Source organism: Corvus hawaiiensis, chromosome 1, assembly GCF_020740725.1.
Source record: "Corvus hawaiiensis isolate bCorHaw1 chromosome 1, bCorHaw1.pri.cur, whole genome shotgun sequence".
NCBI lineage: Eukaryota > Metazoa > Chordata > Aves > Passeriformes > Corvidae > Corvus > Corvus hawaiiensis.
In genome coordinates this window covers 98,507,080-98,529,154 of record NC_063213.1, presented here as the reverse complement: position 1 = coordinate 98,529,154, position 22,075 = coordinate 98,507,080, and the positions used below count along the sequence as shown (strand labels likewise).

Genomic DNA, 22,075 nt, shown 5'->3' with positions numbered 1-22,075 from the left:
GAAGCTCTCTTGTGTCTCTCTGTCCAGCTGTATCATTGCTGTCTGTATTTTAATTACATAGGTAGGGTGGTTTTAAAATTAATGAATGAAATACACCATATAATACCCAAATGTTACTAGCAACACAATCTTTTTTACTCCAGATATTTTTGTCATGAAGTCATCTTCCCACATCAAAATTTAAAAAAAGGAAGGGTTGGTGGGTTTGATTTACATACTCAGTATAGGTGTCTCTGGATAAAAGAGTCACTTCATGTTAATAGAAACAAGGATGCTACTTTTTCTGTATGAAATAGGTGAGATTAATTGTACCCCAGATTAGAAATACCTGCCTTTTTCTAGTGACAAGTAACAGCTTTTGAGATGATGAAGGTACAGATCAGTGTCACTGATACCTGAACTTATTTAGGATTCATTCTGCTCCAGAATAACTCAGATGTTGGTGTGTATGATTTCTGATTTCCTATACATGCCAGGGAAAAACCCCCTTTGTACTTGTGTCTGAAATTCCTGGGCAGGAATGTCAACAGTGTCTCTTGTAGGAATAGAATTTAAGTTAATAAATTTATAATGACAAGGGTGTTTTCTTGCTCTGTTTTTGTACCAGCTGCCAACACAGTAGGATCTTAATTTCAGTTCAGGCTTCCAAGCACTGCAGCAATAAAAATAAACACAAACATACTAGCAGAGGCAAAGAATTCTCTTTTAATTCTGCAGTTCCTCTAAGAAGTATTTTTGGCCTCTGACCACTGGGTTGGTCGTTTAGTTGGTTTGTTTTTGGTTTTTTTCTGTGGATTTTCATAACTAATAAGCAATATGGGGAGTTAATGTAGGATATCCCACAGGAAGACAACGGACCTTTACAGTTTGAAGTCTATTTATCACTGAATTACATGGTGGTTTGGGTTGGGAAGGGACCTTAAAGTTTGTCCAGTTCCACCCCCTGTGATGGGCAGGGCCACCTTCCCCTATCCCAGGTTGCTCCAAGCCCCGTCCAACCTGGCCTTGGACACTTGCAGGGATGGGGCAGCCACAGCTGCTCTGGGCAGTCTTTTAGGAAGTGCATGCATTGTCATGCACAGTCCCAGCAAGGGTCCATGCTCTGCTCCTAAAAAGAGGAAGTTTTTGCCATAAAAATGTAGCAGGAAGAGGTGGAGGAAAAAAGCACCAGCTTTTGGAAGGTGCTGAGGCATTTTGGCATCGCATTCGCTGGGTGGTGCTTCCCTGGATCCGTCTTAGAGCTCCCTCGATGAACCAAACAAATTGCTGAGTCCTCCTCTGCCAATGACCTTCCTCGAAGACAGAGGAACTTGGACGATACATGGATGGACTTAAGTATGTTTATGAATTGCCAAAGCCTCTTAAATCAAATTGCTATTTTTACTTCATTAATTAGGATGTTTCCATATTGCAACCAGTGCTGGTTTAACCCCAGACAGATGGCTCTCTCTGTGGGGAGCCTGACAGTGCCCAAATACCACATACCCTGTCGCTGATGAAAGTTTTACTTATGTTTGCATCCCTTTTCCATTACAAAACCTAAAAATTCTCAGCTCGCACTTTCAATAATTGAGCAGCTGCTGAGGCAAGACACTAAAGTAAAACATGGAGTAATTGGCCTGGAGTGACTTTGTGTGGCAAGGTTTGTTCACTTTGGTTTGTTACAAACAGATAGTAATTCTCAACACTGTTAATTTAAGAAATTGCAATTTGTGAGGGACAGAGCAATGGGAAGGTGTTGGCTGTGGTGTGTTAGGAGAAGGGGAGAGCAAAGCCTAGAGCTGCTTCTGGAGAGACCCAGGGCTGATTCTTCTGGAGCTGTGGGATGTGGTGCCCGCCTGGCATCTGCTCCAGCATTTCCTGCTCTGCTACCTTGAAGACGGTCTCAAAGGTGTCTGAGTTCAGACAGGAATAACCCTATAACCTGGGGGGTTTTTGTGTGTGTGAGACGTAGCTTAACATCTGTTAGTAATTTGAGCCATTAGTTTCTTCATTCTGGGATCATGTGGTTGGTAAATTTTAGTAGTTGTCTTTGGCACTGTGAGCAGTGTCCCCTCTCTCCGTTGAGGGGGGGAAAAGAAAGTGATTCCTTGCTGAAAATGAAACTGTTTTGTGGGATTCTTGTGGATCTTACAAGTAAATCCTTTATTTATTTGTTTTAACTTTGAGTTAATTTAGAAGGTCCTGCTCTAGTGGGCACAGTGGTTATGTAGGTCCTTTTGAGAGAATAAACGAATTGCTTTTGGGTTTTGCCACATGAAAATGAATTGCTGATTTGAATAGAGATACTAGGAAAAAAAATATATAGTGTATTTAGTGTATTTTCATAGAATCATGGAATGGCTTGGGTTGGAAGGGACCCTAAAGATCATCCCATTCTGCACCCCTGCCATGGGCAAGGACACCTTCCACAAGACCCAAGCCCTGTCCAACCTGACCTGGGACACTTCCAGGGATGGGGCAGCCACAGCTGCTCTGGGCAACCTGGGCCAGTTTTTACAGAAAATGAGTTGAGTTGCTCTGCCCGCTGACCTCACCTGGACACACGTGAAGGGCTTGCCAGCTCACAGCAACACCTTGTAGCGGGCACCTGCTGCACCAAGGAATGTCTGCAGTGGCTACTTCAAACTCAGGAGGCTGTTAAAGAAATGTTAAACCAACCGAAAGGACTAATTAGGCACCTGCTTACCAAAGAACTTGCTTTATCATGTTTTGTTCAGTATATGATGGATCTTGTGAAACCAGTTTAGAGAGTTCTCTGCTGATTATTCCTTTAAAGTTCTGAAAGATTTTTGTCTTCTCAAAAGGTTGCCTCAACTTTGAGGTGTTTTCAAAGCAAAACCAGTTCTGTTGTTTTTTACAGGTGTACCCTGTGCTGGTTGGGGCTGATGCCAGGTTGTCCCCATGGGCAGGTTGTATTTGTTATCCCCCTTGAAACCCGGGCTGACTGTTGGTGTGTGCTCTGCTCACAGTTCACAGCTTCCCCCTCTGTGTTCTTGCCATCAGTCACTGCAGGTGACTTCAGTTGCATCACGGGAGTCAAAACATTCCCTTGGAAATGAGAAGTTTTCTTAGGCTGTAGACAAGCCCTTTTTTGTGGAATGCAGCTTGGGTGGCTGGGGCTGGGGCACTGGGTGATTTGGGCACTTTGCAGCCTGTGCTGTTGCTTCAATGCATTTGTGAAAACCTTTGTGTTTCCTTCTGCTGTATGGATTTACCTTTGGTCCACATTTCCTTATTGATTTGATCCATAAAAATAAGGGGAATAGCAGGTGCCTGAGGCTGAAGCGTTCCTTTCAGCTTGGGATGACGAGGGAAAGGTGAGTCATGCAGGTAACTTGTTCCTGGCAGCTCCTCATAAACAAGTCACAGAAGGATCAGAATTATGAAAAGTAAAGCCCCGAGTGACCTGGTCTAAATTGTGGTTGCTGTGAGTGGGAGGTGTTGGACCTGCTGAGCAGGGTCCCAGTGTAGGCTGCTCTGTGAGCCTCAGGCTCTGAGGTTGAGGACATACAGTTCTAAAATACTGCACTTAGAAAACAAATAAAAAACCCTTTTAGGTTAAAAAAAATATTAACAGCATGGCTTTCTAAATTCTGCTATATGTGACTCAAGTAGAGGGCAAATGGAGGCCTGTTCAAATCAAACTTTATTTTTTTTTTGGCACCCTGAGTGTTTTCACTGTTTACAGACTGACATGGAGCTATAGAAAACGATTCAGGGATTGATTTGGTCTTGTACTACCAGGAGTAATAAGGAATCTGTAGACTGAACTGTGCCGCCAGTCAGTATCTCTCTGTCCTTTAATGGAGATGAATAAATATAATTGCTGGCCTCATAATGCCTGATGTCAATTAAGAAGAAAGGATTGGGTTTGGTTGTGTAACATACTGGAGTGTCCTGGCTAACCTAAATACAAGATGCAGCTATTGCAAAGACTTAATTTTCACTAATTGCTCGAGCAGCTGTGTGACTTTGCAAATGCAAGAAGAGTTAGGTATAAAGACAATGCTATTTTTATGTAAAACCAGATCCACACCAACACTGAATGTGCACAAATCATTATTTTTCATTTTTCCTTGTTACCTTCTCCCCTTCAACTCCCAAGAAGCTGAACACACAGTAGTATTATACTATGTGTAGAATTTAGGAATTGTGTGGATCTTAAACCACAGGGAAGAGATTATTTGGTCCTTATAAAACCAAACATGTATATCTGAAGTGGACTTTTTACCTGGATAGTGCAGTTTGCATTTAGTGTAGACTGCAAAAAATATTCCATTCCTTTTGGGTTGTGAATTCAGTGTGGGGGACAGATGTTTCTGGAGCCCTTTGGGTAGAAGTCCATCAAGGTTTGCTGCAAGAACAGACTTCTGCATCTAAATGAGGATTAATAAAATTGGGCTGTGGTCTCCAAGAACAAAAGTATGCGGAGGAGAAGCAGCTCGCCTGCCTGACTGCTGAGTGTGGTGTGGCACTGCAGGGAGCAGCTGCGATGTGGTGGCCCTTTAGTCCACTGCCTTTAAACTTGGACCCTGGGTTTCACCAGGGCTTTAATCTAGGCACTGATGCTTCAAGAGAGTGCCAGAATCACTGGAACTGTGTGTACAGAGCCAGCTCTAAAGGCAGGAAATAATTTGCAGGGGCACCTTCCAAACTCATCACCACCCTTCTCCTGCCACCTCCCAGTCTGAAAGCCCTGGAATATTTAGCCCACATCCAACATTTCACAGAATCCCAGAATGGTTTGGGTTGGAAGGGACCTTAAAACTCATCTAGTTCCACCCCCTGCCATGGCCTGGGACACCTTTCACTATCCCAGGGTGGTGCTCCAAGCCCCATCCAACCTGGCCTGGGACACCTCCAGGGACCCAGGGGCAGCCACAGCTGCTCTGGGCACCCTGTGCCAGGGCCTCCCCACCCTCACAGGGAAGAATTTCTTCCTAATGTCTAACCTTAACTCATTTCATCAGTTTTACACAATTAGTCTGTCTTGCTCTTCAATAGCTGCCTGCTTATGTGGAAGCACCACAAAAACTTAGTCATAACTTATTTAATCAGCAGAACAGCTGTTTCACTGCAAACTTTCATTAATAAATTTCAAAGTTTGTCTACAGAAATAGAATAATTTTGGCACTAGCAGGTTTATCTTGTGTATAGCAGTAATTTTTAAAGTGTAATTATTTTGCACGCTGTAATGCTATGCAAAACTTGGACTCATTAAATTAAATGCTCCACAGTCTCAAATTGAAATTGCTAAGCAAAACAAAGATAGTATAGACAATTTTTTTTAGCAGGTAATTTACATCTCATCCAGGTGATGGGGCAGCACAAGGGAGGCAGAACAGCTAATTAAGTGGTGATAGCAGAGGAAGATGAAGTGAATGTAAAGTCACTGTGGAGCCTGGGCACGGCATGATTACAAATGTGTTTAATGATACAAATAAACACGCAAGTGCCACATCATAGAATCACGGAATGTCTTGAGTTAGAAGGGACCCCTAGGGGTCATGGAGTCCAACTCCTAGCCCAGCACAGGCCACCCAGTAATCCCATTATGAGTGTTGTCCATGTTGGTGCTTGTGCTAAGCCCTGTTTCCCACATGAAAGTCAGACAGTGTTTTGGAAATTTGGTGGGTTTTGCCACATTACACATATGCTGGTTAAGTAAATTTTCCTCATTGACTTCCTCCAGAAGAGGTTCACAATTTGTCCCCGGTGGAATGCCACCAGCCATGCTGTGTCCTGCTTCCCCTGACTTTTCCTTTCACAGTTTCTCAGTATGGTGAAATTTTAGCTCACCTCTGACAGATTATGGGGTTGAATTTTGTGCCATCTGCTGTTGCCAGCTGCCGCCATGGTGGTGAGAAGCAGACAGAGATGTGAAAACAAAATGCTTTCACCAATTTTTAAATTTTTTCTTTCTTTGTCCGCCAAGAAAAGTGATGGGTTTTTGCCTTAGGCAATTATTTTTTACTTTCAGTTATTTTATAATAATTTGCATTTAGGCTATTGATTATTTGCCGTATCAATAACTTCTTGTTTCTGATGCCATTTTCTCGCTGTGTAGGAATATTTATTTGTAGGTTTTTTAATCTTCTCTCTAACTGAGGAGGGATTTGTTTTGCTGCTGTGCACATTAATGGCATTATATGACCAGGGTAAACCTCCCTTTGCATTAGAGGAGAGGCTGGGCATTGATCCATGCTCCATGACTTGCATTTCTTTGAGGAGCAGGTTTCTTAGTTCACAAAATTCCCTTTCAAACAGAGAGCTTACTGGAATATCGATACAAGGTAAGTTCTTTGTTCCTAAAATGGTTTTCTTTTACTCTAGCACCTTTTTGCCCTTGTCTGTGACTATTTCTTTCTCCATGAGAAATGCTAGGGTAGAAGGGAATGTTCCTTACCTTCCAGGATATGAGGAATCCCCAACATCATTTTAATTGGCAAAAAATGTTCATAAGCCATCACAGGTAATGCACTAGTAGTAGATTGATTGTACCTCCTGGCTGATAAACTAAAAAAAATTACTATAAAGAGTTTCTATAATTGTATTCATTAGTGAGATTTATGTCTGGTCTCTGCAAAGCAGTTTCTGATCCTGCATCTGACATGGCAGCAGCTTGGACTAGTGCTGCAGCGACAGGGATGTGGCATCCCTGGTGTGGGCAGGCTTCCTCCTGGGAACCAGAGAGCACAGGATCCTGGAGTGGCTTCAGTGGGAAGGGACCTTAAAGCCCATCCAGTTCCACCCCCTGCCGTGGGCTTCCACTGTCCCAGGTTGCTCCAAGCCCCATCCAACCTGGCCTTGGACACCTCCAGGGATGGGGATTTACAACCTCTGTAACAGCCAAGAGATGATGCACTAACGCTTTGCTCTCCCTTCATGGGCTTCTTTAGACCTTTTTGTGTTGATCCAAACTAAATTCAGCATTTTTCTATACTTGGGATGAGCCTTTCGTTGTGGTGCAGTTTTCCAGGGTTAGCTTTGGATGGTGCAAAGTGACACCTAAAAATTAACGTAGGAATGCCTGGAATTAGTCCTATGGATGGAAATCTGGTGCTGGTGCAAAATGTTGCTGCAGATCCCTGTATTGCTTTTCTGTTTCAATCTGATCTTGGGTAGAATTTCCTCAATATTTAATTCTCTAAGCCCTGTCTGTGTGTGTTTGTAAATGTGTGCGGATCTATAGCGCTGCTGCTGCTTGAGAAGGGTCTGGGAAATCATTTTTAGAAGTAATTACTCATTCTTCCAGCTAGATAGAACTGTTAATCTCTCTTTATATTTTATTCTCTAATAGCCCAAAGCAGGAGAGCAAGTGGTATTTACGATTAAAGGCCATAAACTGTGACTGTGTGTGTATCTGGGTAGGTTTTTCTGTTGCAGTGTAGAGCCACAGGAGCTGTAAGAATGAGGATTCCTGAGGATGTTTGGGTTGCGTTATTTCTACTGTTGTGTTTAGGCATAACTTCTAAAATTTAGTGATTTGTATCGCAGGAGATGTCAGGCTTGAAAAGGGATTTTGGTTACTTTTGGTGGAAATAATTTTGATGAAAAATAGTAATGTGTGTCCGAAAAGCATGGATAGGGCTTTCACTGGAGATGGGATTGAGAATTAATTCCACTGCAGTATGAGAGTGCAGAATGCAGCACAAGCTGCTGATGGAAAATAATACCCAGTGTTAGATCTGTGAGAAAACAATGAAATGCTGAGAAATGAAAGGTTTTCAGGTGGGATATTTTGGCTTTGTTTTTCCCTTACTTAACCTACTGTCATTTCACTGGCTCATTTAGACTCAGAACAGTAGGTTGGGTATTGGGAACATTCCTTCATCTGGGAAGAGCTGTCCAGCCGTGGCACAGGGTGTCCAGAGCAGTGATGGAGTCATCCTCCCTGGAGGGATTTAAAAGCCGTGTGAATGTGGCACCTGGGGACATGGGTCAGTGGTGGCCTTGGCAGTCCTCAGGGAACAGTTGGACTTGGTGATCTCAGGGGGTTTTTCCAACCTCACTGATTCTGTGTTTCTGCAAAGGATGGCCCCATCTCTCTTCTCTCGGTGCTGAAGCAGGGTTAACAGTCTCCTGCTGTTAACTGGTTTAAAGTGTCTTCTCCAACTGGTCGATTCTTCCCAAATTCCCAATTATGGGCATCTTTAACAAAGTTTCTTGTAAGATAATTCTCAGTAACTCCAAACTACAAATTCCGGAATGCTGGATCAAAACACAGCATGAGTTGTCTACGCTGCAGGTGCTGAAGTTTGGATTCCAAGATGTGTTCCTCAGGTTGGAGTTACATTTTTGTTGTGTGATATAATGCTGATTTACTAATGAAGAGCCTGTCACTTGGGAATGACCCCGTGGGCTTAGGGAGATTGCCTGGGCAGTGACAGTGGTGCAGGTTGCTTTTAAAGAAAGAAAAATTCAGAGAAAGAAGGTCCAGGTTAATAGTCTGTGGAGGCCACATACTTCATTATCTGTTAACCTCATTTATATTCTGGTTGTCTCATGGTTTGGGAACAAAAGGTTTTCATCTACATATCAGAACAAAGTTAAAAGCAGTAAAATGCAGAATGGTGCAGTAACAATGTTTTGACAAATGGTGCTCTGGGTGAGTTATCAGCTCCTCTGAATTTGATAACAAAGCAGATATTTTATCTGAAATAAATGTCTTATCATTGACTCTGTTTTCCGTCTCCTGTGCAGAGGGATTGCTTTCTCCTCTAGAGATGACTCCTTATTGTGGGTGTAGGGAAGCTGCCCTTTATGAATTTAGAGCATGTACTTACTAATCACGTTTTAAAGTGCCCCAAGTACAAAGTGCACTTGTATTTTTATAGTTATGGATAAAATCCATCGTGTAATTTGATGAACTCTACTGGGATAACAGAACACTTGTGTCCTGGTCTTTGGGTGTGTTAATGAAGTGTCCCCAGTTTCTGCTCTCCATGAGGCCTTGCTATAGTCAGGACTCCCATAATTGTTCATAATGTTGAACATTTTATGATATTCCAGGTTATTTTCAAGCCATGGACCCATCTGGAGTCAGAGCATGCCCGTAGTAGTGGTGACTCCACATTTGCTTGCTGCTCCAGTGGCCACTGGGACTATATTTAACATACAATAAACTAAAATGCTTATCTGTATTAAATATATGTTGATTTTCCACTCTAGCTGAAGTATTTCAAAACACAGCATGGCATTTCCATTTTTAAAATATTGTCAGGTTATTTGCAAAAGAGAAAGGAAGTCTTGTGGATTCACAATTAATAAATTAAATACTATATTTATGAAAGCATTTCTGTGACTTCCATCTCACACTGTTTTCTATAATAAACTGTACACAGTGGTAAAGCTTTTTTTGTTTTATTAGGTGGTTTTTGTATCAGGGCAGGGATGTGATTGAGGGGAAAAACAACTGGTTTTGTGTGTGTTCTTAGGCACAAAATACAAATCTGCCCATCTGGTGTGTGGAGAAGTCTGGGAATTCGAAGTAGTTTATATAGCGTTAATTAATTATGTACAGAAATAGAAGCCTTGTGTGTCTTGGATTATTTGTGTGAACTATCAGAGCATCCAGGTGCTGCTCAACAGTGGCTGAACAGGAGCCCATTTGTGCCCAGGTGGGCAGGAGGGCCAAGGGCACGTGGCCTGTACCAGCCAGAGTGTGGGCACAGGACCTGGGCAGTGCCTGTCCCCTGTGCCGGGCACTGGAGAGGCACCTCAAGTGCTGTGTCCAGTTCTGGGCCCCTCATGGCAGGACACTGAGGGGCTGGAGCCCCAGGAGCAGCTGAGGGAGCTCAGGGGGCTCAGCCTGGAGCAAAGGAGGCTCCGGGGGGACCTTGTGGCTCTGCACAAGTCCCTGACAGGAGGGAGCAGCCAGGGGGGGATCAGGCTCTGCTCCAGGGAACAGGGACAGGAGAGAGGGAACGGCCTCAGGCTGGGCCAGGGCAGGCTCAGGGTGGGCAGCAGCAGGAATTTCCCCATGGAAAGGGTGCTCAGGCCTTGGCAGGGGCTGCCCAGGGAGGTGGTGGAGTCCCCATTTCTGGAGGTGTCCAAGGAAGGCCTGGAGGTGGCTCTGAGTGCTCTGGGCTGGGTGACAAGGTGGGGATCAGTCATAGGTTGGGCTTGATCTGGAGGTCTTTCCCAACCTTAATGATTCTATGCTAAAGGATTCAACTTGTTGGAAGGTGACTGGGGAGCTGGATTTTAATGATATGGTGATTAATAACCCAGGTCTGTGCTATAGTTCCATCAGTAAAAATACTCCACCCTCAACACCCACAACCATCCTCTGTACCCTGACACTCCCACCAGGGAGTTATTTTCATGGGGGTAAATGTTTCATTCTATTAGTAATTTAATGCAGTTCTTAAAAATTTTAATTATCATAATAATTCATATCATACTGATTTTAATCATAACACTGCAATAACGCTATTTCTAACCATATTGTGGTATTTTACCACAATACTAATTATATAGCAACAGCAATAAGAAAAATAATAATAATAATAGTTTTATAATGGAATTAACTGTAGCATAATAATAATAATTTGCAATGGTGGTGCATATTGTTTTCTGAGGCAGAAAAGTACTCACAAACTAAATAATCAGGGAGGACTTTTGAATAAAATAACTCTTTTCAGTATCAGACTTGGAGGAGAGGGCTCCCTCTCCTCTCCTGCTCTGGCTGGGGAACACTTTGCCCCTTGCCGAGCACGTCTCACCCTGGGAGAGCAGCAGGCAGATCATGTGGCACGTGTCATCTCTTACCAGGCTGGAATCCATCGGGAATGCTGAGAACAAGATTTGCAACTCCCTCTCCTGCGCCGGCATCGCTGCGGCGGGTTCCAGCATCAGCCTCGGCGCCGGCCCCTGCAGCGGCAGTGCTGGCAGCTCCAGGATCCTCCCGGTGGGCTCCAGCCCCTGGAGCTGTTTGATTTATTTATTTTGGGGTGGTTTTTTTCCCCCGTGTCTCTGTTTTGGGAGCACAATGGCAGTTGGGAGCCACATCTCCAGACGCTGTGCCATGCACACAGACCTTTCCTTCTGCAGGGATGCTGGGCTGGGCTGGAATCGGATCCATCCCTAACGGCTTGACTGGCTTTGTGTGAGTCTTCCACCTTTTCCAGATACAATTTTGATATGATACGGATTTAAACTATTGATTTATCAGCTCTGACAGTGGAGTGTGCTCTGCCAGTCGCCGTGAGAGCAACAGCACATCCGCTGCAGTCAGTTCCTGCTGCAGATTTCCCAGCATGCATGGAGCAGCCTCACCCACCCCTGGATTCTTAAAAATTGCTTTGTCAGATCAAAGATCTTGGGAGATGTTTAGTCACGGTGTGGGTTTTAAAGGCCTTTTTAATTAAATAGGAAACCAGAAATACTGGGCTGCTGGCACTTGATTTTATATGAAACTTGCTGTGTTTGCCTTTAACGAGAATACCTGGCAGGAGGTGCTGACGGAGGTGATGCCAGAGGTGCTGTGGGATTTACTGACATCAGATGTGCTGGTGCAGATGCATCTGGCTCCTGTTTGCAGCCCCCTAATACTAATTGTGGTGCTTTGTGCAGGGAATTTGTTTAGGAATGCTGAAACCTTGGGATTTTCTTTCCCCGTCAGAGCAGTCAGTTCAAAGAATCCAGTTGTGTGCATTGGGGAGGATTTGTTGTGTCATTGGTTTTAATGGAGAACTGGTGGGCTGGGGATGGGGGGAGAAGAGAAAGCAGGAGTGTTTCTCAGACCTGGCTACAGCAGGAGAGGCTGCTCTGGTGATCCTGTCACTAATCACGATCTTTGAGATCCCGTAATCTCTTTGTAACTGAGAGAAAGAGTTAATAGCCATGACTGCTTACTTTGTTCCTGCTACAGAATCAGGCACTCAGAAGCCTTGTTGAGTTTCCGACCTATGTCCAGCATCCCAGATGATGGATGGATGCTGGACACTGATGAGACAGTAGCTTTCAAAAACTAAAATAGTGTCTAAGAGTTAATGGATTGTCTTAATTTTTAAAAAATACACAAAAGTTTTCCTCCCTCTCATGGTGAGATGCAAGAGAATATGAATTACTGAGTCAATATTTACTATATTATTCACTTCCCTTGTGGCATTTGACTATTTCCTCTTTTGCCTGTCAGCTTCTGTAAAGCTCCTTAAACAGGTTCATCTTGGTCTGTGCTGATCTTTATTTTAAATTAACTCGGATAGCTGTGTTCTCTAGCAATGATTTCACAACCGATTTACTTCTGGTGACCTCTTTTAGCTGTTGCATTGAAGGATTTGTCAATAACTTCGATGTTTCACCGCATTGGCAATCGTTACAGCAACTGAGTTGATTGAACTTCAGGAGTGATACCGTCCCCAAGCTGTTGTCTGAATAGTAGGGTCATGTCTATAAACAATAGCTATTGCTAAAGCAAATACTAGCGACTACCTAAAATCATGCATAAATAAAATAACTAGAGTGTTGTTGGGATGACAGAGTCCTGATGTGTGCACAGAGGCGGATGTAAATACGAGCACTTGGAAGTTCAAAAGCTGTGAGAATTAATATTCCCTTAGGAAGAGTAATCTCCCCTTTTTTGTACGTACAGTGAGATAACTTCATAATTACGTGTGGTATTGTTCCCTGCTAACCTTGCTCCTCCACAATCTGCTGGGAGCAGATTGTGCTCAACATTTTGATTTGTAGTGAAGAGAAAAACAATTAAATAGTTCAGTTGTTCAGCTCTTAACTGTGGCTGTTCCTTTCCATCCTTGGTTTCCCCCAAGCTCCACCTTTGCTGCAGCCATATCAAATGCAGCAGCAGTTGTGTGCTGACTGAAGATTTAATATCTGCTGAGTCATCTGATTTATTTTTTCCTTTCCCACCTGCTAAATGCATTTTGGAAATTAATTTACTGTGAGCTTTCTTTACCCCTTAATATGTTGTGTAACTTGCAGGGAGATCCATCCCAGACTCTTGGCTCCCATGCAGCTGTTCCTCTTCTCCAACCCAGTGGCTTTGGCAGCCTGTTGTCACCATTTTGTGTCCCACCATTGGGTGTTGGAGCATTCTGGGGAGCAGGACCCCAGAGCTGCTGCGCCCAGCCCCCTCCCTTGGCCAAGGCTTGTTCTCAAGGCAAGGTTTGATACACCTAGGTAACTGTACAGCAGAGGTGTTGCCTTTCCAAGGGATCAAGGAGATTGATTCATAGAATTATCAAGAGATCTCAGGATGGGTTGGGTTGGAAGGGACCTTAAAGCTCATCCAGTTCCACCCACTGAGCCCCATCTAGCTGGGTGTCGAACACTTGCAAGGTTGATGAAACTTTCAGGGATGGAGTTTGTCTTTTGCTGATGATCATGTGTCTTTGGATAAATACAGGGGTTTACTCCTGATTTTAATACTGGGACTTTCTTGTCTTTTGAAATGTTCAGTCCTTATAATTATTTTTCATTTGGATTTATGTTTGGAGCTCAAAATGTTTTCCTCATGACTTAAAGGTTGTCTGTGGGGGCTCATAGCCAGGGGCCATTAGGGATGATGATGACAGTGATATCCATGTGCACAGCAATGGCCAAACCATACTGGGTGTTACCAGCAAAAATACAATCAGGACTCTGTTAATGCCTTTGACTGTAGGAAGGCTCATTGCAGCTAATTCCAAGAGGGCATCTCCAGGCTAATAAAAGCTCCTACGGACACATCCCAGTTGCAGTTGTATTCGCAGTGTGACATCCTTCTGGCAACCAGAATGGAAAAGGGAACTGGGGAAGTGTCGTGGTCTGTGGCCTCCTTGGCACCTGGCAGCTGGTGGCTTATTGGGGCAGGTGCAGTTGATTTAAAATCAGGATTCTGGGCTGCTGTAGCCAGATGACCTTCATGTGTAGCTGCTGTGTCAGCAGGGAAAGATGCAAAGGTGACAGAAACGGCCTGGCTGGCATCTGTTCAAGGTGCCTGAGCATTGCTTCAGGGAAACTGAGGGCTGGGAGCATTTCATCAAGGGAAGAGGGAACAGAAGACCTCTCCTGGCCTGGGCTGTGGTTCCTCTTTTTTTGGGAGTGGGGGTAGACTGAAATTTTTAGTCCCCATTTTAGTTCTGCTCTTGTGCTGCAATTCACAACTTCCCATCAAGCCAGACATAGCTCACATGTACCAGGAGTTGATAAAGTTAAATTACTTTATGGCATAACAGGCCCCTCCAACAAATAACTTCTGTAGAGCTATCCAGACATAGAAATATATCAGAATGCAGTTGCTTTTAGTATCATCAAAACACATCAATGCTAAATCAACTATTGAGTTTTTAAACAGCTATTTAAGAATTCAGTTATTTCAAAACTATTTTTAAAGATTTTAAAAGCTTCCCCTTGCCCTGCTGCAAGGGGTAAGAACTGCTGAAATGCAGCCTGCATTTGAAATCCCTGGGTTTGCCTTTTCCCAATCTGCAGAGCTGGGCTTCTTTTTGCTCTCAGCTGCCGGAGACTCCACGTGCTCAAGCATCTGTATTGATGGGTGTATCTATTGTTTCTAATCTGGTCAGTTGATCAATGAAAAGCAGCCTGTAATGAATTGTATAATATTGTACACAATGTCCCACTCTGCATTTATCCAGACGGATTTGGGATTTGTTAACTGTAGCTGCTTTCCTAAACATCTTCAAGAGGATGTAATAGGAGATTTTGCTCTTCCCAGCCTTCCTGGTTTTTAGCAGACAATTTTAAAGGGACACAATTTCAAATTTCATGTTTCAAATATTTTTTTTTCTTTTTATCTGGATCTCTTTATTCCAAAGCTTAATATTTTAATATTTTGATATAACAGTCCAAAGTGAAGGAACTCATTGAAGATGCACAATTTGGTTTTTATTTCATTCAGATGTCTGTGGGATCAATAGGAGCAAGTAAAACCTTCCTTCTGTCCTGAGGACCTCACAGATTTCATTGCAGTGAGCTGGGGCAAAGGTGGAACGAGCAGCAGAGTCAAGCAGCAGTTTCCCCAGTTTCAGTCTGCCAGAGGGACCTTTTGTCCTGCTGTTCCTCCGAGATAGGTGATGGGACTCAAGGAAAAGTTGCATCTGCCTGACCTGTCCACTGTGATGTTCTACTTGTGCTGTTTTGGTTCTCATGCAGATGGAGGGAACGAGGAGCCACCAGACCGAAGACAGGCAAGTGTAGACTCCCGTCAGAGCCGAGCTGGGCAAGGTAAAACCTGAGTGTTGTTCTGCCTCGGGGACTCATCTCATTTGTTCACCTTTGATACCTCCCAGGTGTTGTGTTTCTCGTCAGCCTGTGTGACCTGACAGACTTTGTACCCATCGTTATTATCTGCACAGCTACCAACGTACTGAGGTTCACAAACCAGACAATCTTTGAGTGGCTGAAGGAGTTTAACCTAATTCCTGGTGCAGCACAGGTGGACCTGCAGAGCATGGTATCTGGGTACTGCAGCCAGAGGGACAGAGCGTTCTTCTGTTGGAGCTGGTGGTGCTGGAATTCTTCAGCACATACCAGCCCAAACCAGCACTCGGTTTCCAGGTTTCTACTTGCCTTTCCCTTGATGTCAAAAGGGGAACCTGGCCGGTTCACCATAACCAGGTTATCCTTCCCCAAGCCCTGGGATGCAATGGAGAAGGACCTGTGTGTACCTGCCTGGGGGCTGAACAGCCCCATGTTACATCTTTTGCTTTGGTTTGTTTCATCCTGCAGGGAGAGGACAAAAGGTCCAAGGAAGGGAGTACTAAAAACGGGATTTATATTCTTTAAATAACAATTCAACAGACACTTTGGTTGAGTATCCATCACTCAGAGTAGGTTTGGTGGTTGGTTAATACCACACACAGCCCCATAATGGGGATCTCTGTCCCTGACAGCAGCAGCTCTTAGATCTGTGCTGGCTTACATGTCCTTTGAAGCAGCTTTACTTAGTTTTAAGCATTTTCTCCTTTGTGGGGGTTGTGAAAATGCTGTATTTTCATACAGCTTTCAAACTGAGCAGCATTTTTTGGAAATAGGGCTCTTGTAGGTTCTATGCCCATTGACTTACTCTCTTTGGGATTGCAGCAAGAATTTTCCGTTCATTTAGGCTCAAGCCTGTTGTTGCCATGGTGTCCTAATGACTTACTATGGGGACATTTTTTCCAGAGCGTTGTCCTTTTTTGGCAGTATTCCAGTGTTGCCTGGGTGAAATGATTTTGAGTGATTGAAGCTGTGATCAGAATTAGGGGGATCGGAATTGGTAGTTAAAACCCTGAAGCTCTGTGAAGTGTCAACTGCTCTGTTCACATAGAATCTTTCAATTACTGTATTTAAATTTATTATTTTAAATTCTATTGTTTTAAAAGAAAGTAAAATTAGGAAAGAACCAGGGAATTTATAGCTGTACATATCCCATGGCAGCTTGCATACAAGGAGCAGTACTTTGAGGTTCAGAGACAGTGGCTCCTCTTCCCACTCTGAGCTCAGATGAAGTTGTTGTTGTGTAACTGTGTGCTAGAGGCTGAGCTTTGCTCTGCCGTGGGTCCCTGGCACGTCCTTCCCTGTGTTTGGCTCATGTCCAATGGTTTCTTGTTATGGGACAGAGCAGCTCAGATGCAGCTGCTGCTGGGAGCTCCCTGCACACATCTCTGCTCTCTCAGCCCATCTATTCTGGATCTCTGCTGCTGTGGGAAAGGCATGGGTTTTGGCAGAGGAGGAGGGGATTTTTTTTTGCAAATCCTCGCTCAAGAATCACCAACCTGTACCTGTTCACTTTGGTGACTGTGACTGAAGGAACTGCAGTAACTAGCAAGAAGTTTCAGCGTAAGAGGGAATAGGAGGGGAAAAGGTAAAAAAGCTTCCAAGTTCTTGGAGAAACAAGCTTCTGAGCTAAGTATTTCCATTTGGATCAGAGGATGCAATTGTAGAGGCAGGCTTTCTGCAGCACAGGAGGAGAAGTGTCTCTGCTCTATATAGAAGCGTTACCTCTAACTTTTCCCAGCTTTGTGTCCATCACTTGAAATCTGTCTGCACATGTTAATGGGTATTTTTCATGATGGTGGATTAAGGAAGTTTATTATCCTTGGGTAAAGCATCCAGCTGAAATGAGGCAGTTGTCTTTCTGCTGTCTGACCTTCCACATTACCGTGTGTGATTAAGTGTCACAGTGTCTGAAAAGCTTCATTGGCAGGACAAGAGGAAACAGCTTCAAGTTGTGCCAGAGGAGGTTTAGGTTGGAGGTTTTGGTTAGGTTGGTTTAGGAAAATTTTTTCATGCCTGGCACCAAATGTATTTTAAAAACCCATCATGGGTTGGCTTTTTTGGATGCTAGTTTTGGCAGCGATGGTGGTCTGTCTTCCCTGACACTCCTGGTGAGCCTGGCCAGGCTGGCAGAGCCTGCAGAGAGCTCCTGGTAACTGGTGAGGGATGAGCAAGCAGAGAGTGAGTTGTGTTTGGAAATGTCAAAACCAGTGTAGGTGTGAAGGGTGTCAGTGCTTATTTGGTTTTCCTGTAAAGAGCGATACAAAACTGCTGAGAGACATTCCTGAATTCTGGCACCGGGAATGGATGGATTTTAGCCATGGATGCTGCAGCCTCCTAGAATCCTTCAGGAACTGGTCCAAGATTTTTGACAGTTATTTCAACATGGGTTTTTCCGCTGATCATAAACAATGTGTTGGGTTGTTCACATTGTAATTTGGATATTGGGAATACAGCTCATCCATTGTCTTCTCTGGTGTACCATGCATTTGGGGCTTTTACCCTTCTGTCTTATTCCCACTCTTGTCCATCTCCCTTTCTGTCCAGCAAACATTTTCTCTTTTAAGCGTACTTTCACAAGCCATTAAGAACAGCACAGCTATCCAGTGGAAATCCAGTAAGGAATGTCTTTATGGAGGGAAAACATCAGCAGGCAAGAAGAGCTAAAATCTATCTTGTTATAGTGTGACACAAGTCTGGCTTTCTCACATTATTGAAATGTTAATGAAAATGAGTGAAATATGAATGTTAACACTTTGGGTTGGTTTTGAAGATGAATTATTAGTTGTCTGGGTTAGGTTGTTCATCTTACTGACAAGAGTGGAGATCCAAGTGTCCTTGACTCCAGGGTTTCCATATCTGCAGCTAATAGGAGGATCCTTATGGCTCCTGAGTCTTGCTGATCCTGGAGCACCTTCCCTTCACTGTTCATTAATACTGATCACAATTAGCAACGTGTCCTTTTATTGTTCTATCTTCACTTGTTCTCATGCTATTCCATGTATTCCATTGTGGATCTGTAGTGATGCGACCCCCACGTGGGCTTTGTGTGTCTCTCGGGAGAGTTGGAGCTGGTGGCTGTTTTTAGAGGCGTTTGTTCTTACATTTTATTTGGGGTTTGGGGTTTTTTTTAGGCTAAAGGTCCTCCTATTGAAATTTAATTCAGCTGGGAGGTTTTTTATTAGAAACCAACAATCTAAAAACTATGGTCATTATATTGAAAACTGGTGACTCTAAGACTCTGAAAGACAAATTAAGAACATTGAAAGAAATTCTTAATGGTTCTGCTGTTCATCATATAGAGAGGGTACTGAGATGCTCTTTCGAATTTCTTCAAGGGATGTGTCACGACTGTGCAAAGGGAACAAGCAGTTGGCAAGTTGGCTCTGTGCAGGGCTCCCTCCAGCCAGCCCTTTTGGAATGATGGAAGCAGGATTCTTTCCCTTGCATTCTAACCAATTCATTTTTATTTTTCTGTCCCCATCAGGCACCTCCACAGAGAACGACTGTGCTTTTGAACCTGACTACGCTATTCCACCACTCCCAGTGACCGAAGGTATGCAGCACATTCGGATTATGGAGGGCATGTCGCGCTCCCTTCCATCCTCCCCCTTACTCACACATCAGTCTATCAGTGTTCGGCTCCAACCTGTGAAGAAGTTAACTGGTAAGGACTTTAATAAAGTTCACTGGGGCTTTTAAGGTCCGTCGGTGCAAAAATCTGAACGAAAAAGCTTTGAACAGTTTCTGTATCCAAGTCATTCCCTTGTTTATTACAGCATCTGCTTCAGTCAAACCTGGGGATGGATTGGATTTTTGTGTTGACAGAGAAGTCTTTCTATGCTGAAAAAGGTCTCTCTGATTTACAAATACTCTCTAGTTCTTGAGAAATTTCTATCAGAGTGTGTTTTAGGTCCACTTTGTGTTGTGGTTTATGCACAGTGGAAGCATTACAGTAATTTTAAAGAAGTTGATGCTTAAATTTTGAATGTCAAGAGAACATCAGAGAAATTATGAACTTCTACAGCAACGTGATTTTTTCTTTTTTTTGTTCATGCATATGTTCAGATACTGCTTTGTTTATTTAACCTGTTAGGATTGTGGTTTGAATACCTAGAGATGGTGCAGTAGTGTGATTTTCAAAAGCGCTTGGAGTCCAACATCCATATAAAAGCCTGAAAGAAGGTATTTCTACCGGTAACAGTTTTTGAGAAACTTGATTCTTGCCTAAAATCTGACCACACTCTGTGCCCAGCTTTAAGAATGATCAGCCAGGGTCCTGTGCTTGTGCTGAGGGAAACCTCCAAAAGGAGTTTTTACCAGATATAGTCTGATCTATGTGTACAAAAGGGAGCTTTGATGCACTTGGTGCCTTTTGTTTCCTCTGCCCTCTGGTGAAAGGAGAACTTGGAAAGGATAAGTGGGAGAGATTCTGAGTTGTGACAGAGTCACGATTCCATGATTGGGCAGGACTGGTCCTTGGATCATACCGCTAGTTCCTCAGAAGACCTGGAATTCTAACAGTGGCTGTTGCAGGTGGTAATTCAAAGAGAGGGATGGAGATTCCCACAAACCTCAAGGTCTGGGAGCTCTCTGGAGCCTGTGCTCAGAGCCACACTGCGGGTGTACCTGGTGAAGATGCATATTCCTCTGTCAGGGTGGTTTGGAAGTCATATGCCGTGAAATCTAGACCTGAACAGGTTGGGTACAAACGAGGATGTCAATAAAATGCTGGTAATTGCTACTGCACAGAAGCAAGAGAAGAGAAGTGTTAGGCTTCCAGTTTTGTTCAGAGGTTCGTTGTGGGGTCACACACAAAACTTGGAAATGGACTGGGGAGGTGACTACATCTGTCTTGTACTTGCATACTTTGCCTTTTCCATATGCTTTAAAAATCTGTTCTAGCTGGACCCAGTCCCATATACCCGGCAAACCCCTGCTTATGCTTTGCACGTCCTTGTCTCGATGACTCCAGTGAAGCTCCCAATGCACTTAGAATTCAGGATGTGTTTCCATGCATTAGTGGAGAAGATTTTTTAAATTATTAGTTTAATTTACTGTTGATATTGTAAAATGAAGGTGTTTATTTTACATCCTCCTGCAGTCATGGTAGGAATTTGTTTGCTTTCATTAAGGTGACATGGAAAGGAGCTGGAAGAGCAGTGCTTCTGCATTTTGTAGTTCACAGTATTTATCACATTTCCTCAACTATTCCTTGTTGTCTGTCTTTTACTTACTACTAACCTGAGAGATTTGGAAAAGAAAAATGTTCCTCAGTGGCAGAAAGAATCATTAAAGCATGGAATATCCTGAGCTTGAAGAGACCTGCAGGTATCATCTAGTCCAGCCCCTGGCCCTGCACAGACACCCCAGCAATCCCATCCTGTGCGTCCTTAGAGCGTTGTCCAAATGGTGGGACCCTTTGCTACATAAAAATCTTTATCTTTCATACTTTTGTAGTGGTTTGGTCCAAAATACTCATTACTGCTTACCTTCTGTGAGATAAGAATTAGGAGAAAAGCAAAGCAGGCACCAAACTTGAAAGAATATAAAGAAGTTTATTAATAGACCTAAAATAAGGAAAAATAAAAGAGGAAAAAAAAAAAAACCATACCACACCTTCAGAACACTTCTCCTCCCCCCACCTTTCTCCCTTCTCCCACTGACAATGTAAAATTCAACCCTTGAGATGTTCAGTCTGTTTACCACTTCCGTAATAACCTTGTTCAGTTCATTTAGGAAGAGGAGTCTCTCTTGCCCATGCTATGGAGAAATTACCACAACGAGACAGCCACCCAGGTTGGTTCTCTGCTCGCATCATGTGAGAGTCCCCTCCCATGACCTGCAGCTTTTCCCACAACTGCTTTTGAGGGTCCAATCTTGAGCTACTGGGGTACAATTTTAAGGTTGAGCCGTTCAGAAACAAAAGTTCTCTTCACCCATCTCTGGGAGCATTTAATCTCTAAGAGTAGAGGCTCTCCTCCTTCCCTGGGAGCAAAGGGTCCTCCTCATCTTCATCTCTAGGACTATCTCTGGGAGCATCTCTAGGAACTGAGGTCTTCTCCTTTTCCATTTGGAGCAAAAGTCCTCATTGCTTCCATCTCTCCCTGTTCAAACTTCTCATGAAATTACAGCTGCTTCAGCATCTGCCTATCTCAGCGCAGGTGCTTTTGCTCTCAAGCACAAGTTGAACGCTCCACCCCCCATGCCTTCATGAAATTACAACGGGTGCTCTGATACATCATAGCTTTCCAACAGAATTTCAGCTTTAAGCATCTCCTCTTTCTCCTCCCTCAGGTTTTCAGCTCTTCACAGCACTAAAAGGGTTAATGTCACCCCAGGCCTTGCAGCTGGAATGTCGCTTATCGCTGTTGCTCACATGATCTTTGCCGGGCAGCGGTGCAGCTTTCAGCTGAATCTTGGCCGCGCTGGAGAGGGGGAGCCGAGTTGCCCCAGCTGCCCACAGCAGGGCTGTGGGGGGGTTCCGTGGGTGGCACAGGGCCCATCGGCTCCAGGATGGCTGTGGCCCGGCCTGGCCCGGCCTGAGCTGGGCCTGAGCTGGGCCCGCTGGCCCTCGCACGGGGCCCGCAGCCACCTGTCCCAGCACTGGAAACGAGACAGAGCTCTGCCCAGGGTTTGTCTGTTCTTAAGTGTGGATCACAGGTGGTCAAAATTTTAAGTGGCTTAAAAAATTGTCCATATTCAAACTGGCCAGCTGATGGGTTCTGTCAGGTCACAGAGGAGCTGTAAGCACCCCTTTGCAAGAACATTACTTCTGGGACTATGTTTTGGTTTTTTTTAAACTAAAAATTTATGTCCTAGGACCATTTAGTAGATACTCAGAGCA

At 43.9% G+C, this 22,075-nt stretch overlaps 1 protein-coding gene across 7 annotated transcripts in view; it reads left to right on the top strand.

Annotated features, from left to right (window-relative positions):
* The window catches only part of TANC2 (tetratricopeptide repeat, ankyrin repeat and coiled-coil containing 2), a 195,941-nt gene that overhangs the window by 46,220 nt on the left and 127,646 nt on the right, over positions 1 to 22,075 (top strand). For 3 of the 7 annotated variants that reach the window (XM_048320430.1, XM_048320420.1, XM_048320441.1), the window contains exons 4-5: positions 15,124 to 15,195; positions 18,716 to 18,895. In XM_048320430.1, coding sequence (XP_048176387.1) covers positions 15,124 to 15,195; positions 18,716 to 18,895 — 252 coding nt within the window. The remainder of the gene's footprint in view (positions 1 to 15,123; positions 15,196 to 18,715; positions 18,896 to 22,075) is intronic. The other 4 variants (XM_048320472.1, XM_048320463.1, XM_048320480.1 and 1 more) reach the window with 2 other exon arrangements.